This window comes from Fukomys damarensis, unplaced genomic scaffold (genome assembly GCF_012274545.1).
Source record: "Fukomys damarensis isolate Sample0158 unplaced genomic scaffold, DMR_v1.0_HiC HiC_scaffold_23, whole genome shotgun sequence".
Classification (NCBI taxonomy): Eukaryota; Metazoa; Chordata; class Mammalia; order Rodentia; family Bathyergidae; genus Fukomys; species Fukomys damarensis.
In genome coordinates, this window is record NW_022900935.1 from 38,868,460 (window position 1) to 38,868,803 (window position 344).

The following is a 344-nucleotide window of genomic DNA, read 5'->3' on the forward strand; positions in this document are numbered from 1 at the left end:
CTTGACCACTCCGCCGCGCAGACTGCCCCCTCCGCAGACTTGTCGCAGGTGCGGTCTCCTCCGAGCCTCAGGAGGCCGGCAATTCCCGCTCCGCTCGGGCGCTCAGACCACAGAGAGATGCCTGCACCTCCAGGTTTCAGGATCCCAACCTGAGCACTCCGCGCCTCCGCCGCCTTTTATTCGCCGCCCGCCTTTGTTTGGGTCCCGGCTCTTACCATGGGGTGTGGGGGTGTCCCGGGAAGGCTCTAGAGCCGCGCCGTTCCACAGCCACGGGCGCCTCGGGTCTCCGCACACCCGGGCCTCGCGTCACTGGTCGGCGAGGATCTGCGATCCGCTGCGCGCTG

At 68.6% G+C, this 344-nt stretch overlaps 1 protein-coding gene across 2 annotated transcripts in view; it reads right to left on the bottom strand.

Annotated features, from left to right (window-relative positions):
- The window catches only part of Disp3 (dispatched RND transporter family member 3), a 43,842-nt gene extending 43,504 nt beyond the window's left edge, over positions 1 to 338 (bottom strand). For both annotated transcript variants that reach the window (XM_010628128.1, XM_010628125.1), the window contains exon 1: positions 216 to 338. In XM_010628128.1, the coding sequence (XP_010626430.1) occupies positions 216 to 218 (3 nt within the window). In that variant the 5' untranslated portion in view covers positions 219 to 338. The remainder of the gene's footprint in view (positions 1 to 215) is intronic.
- Between the last annotated feature and the right edge of the window lie 6 nt (positions 339 to 344).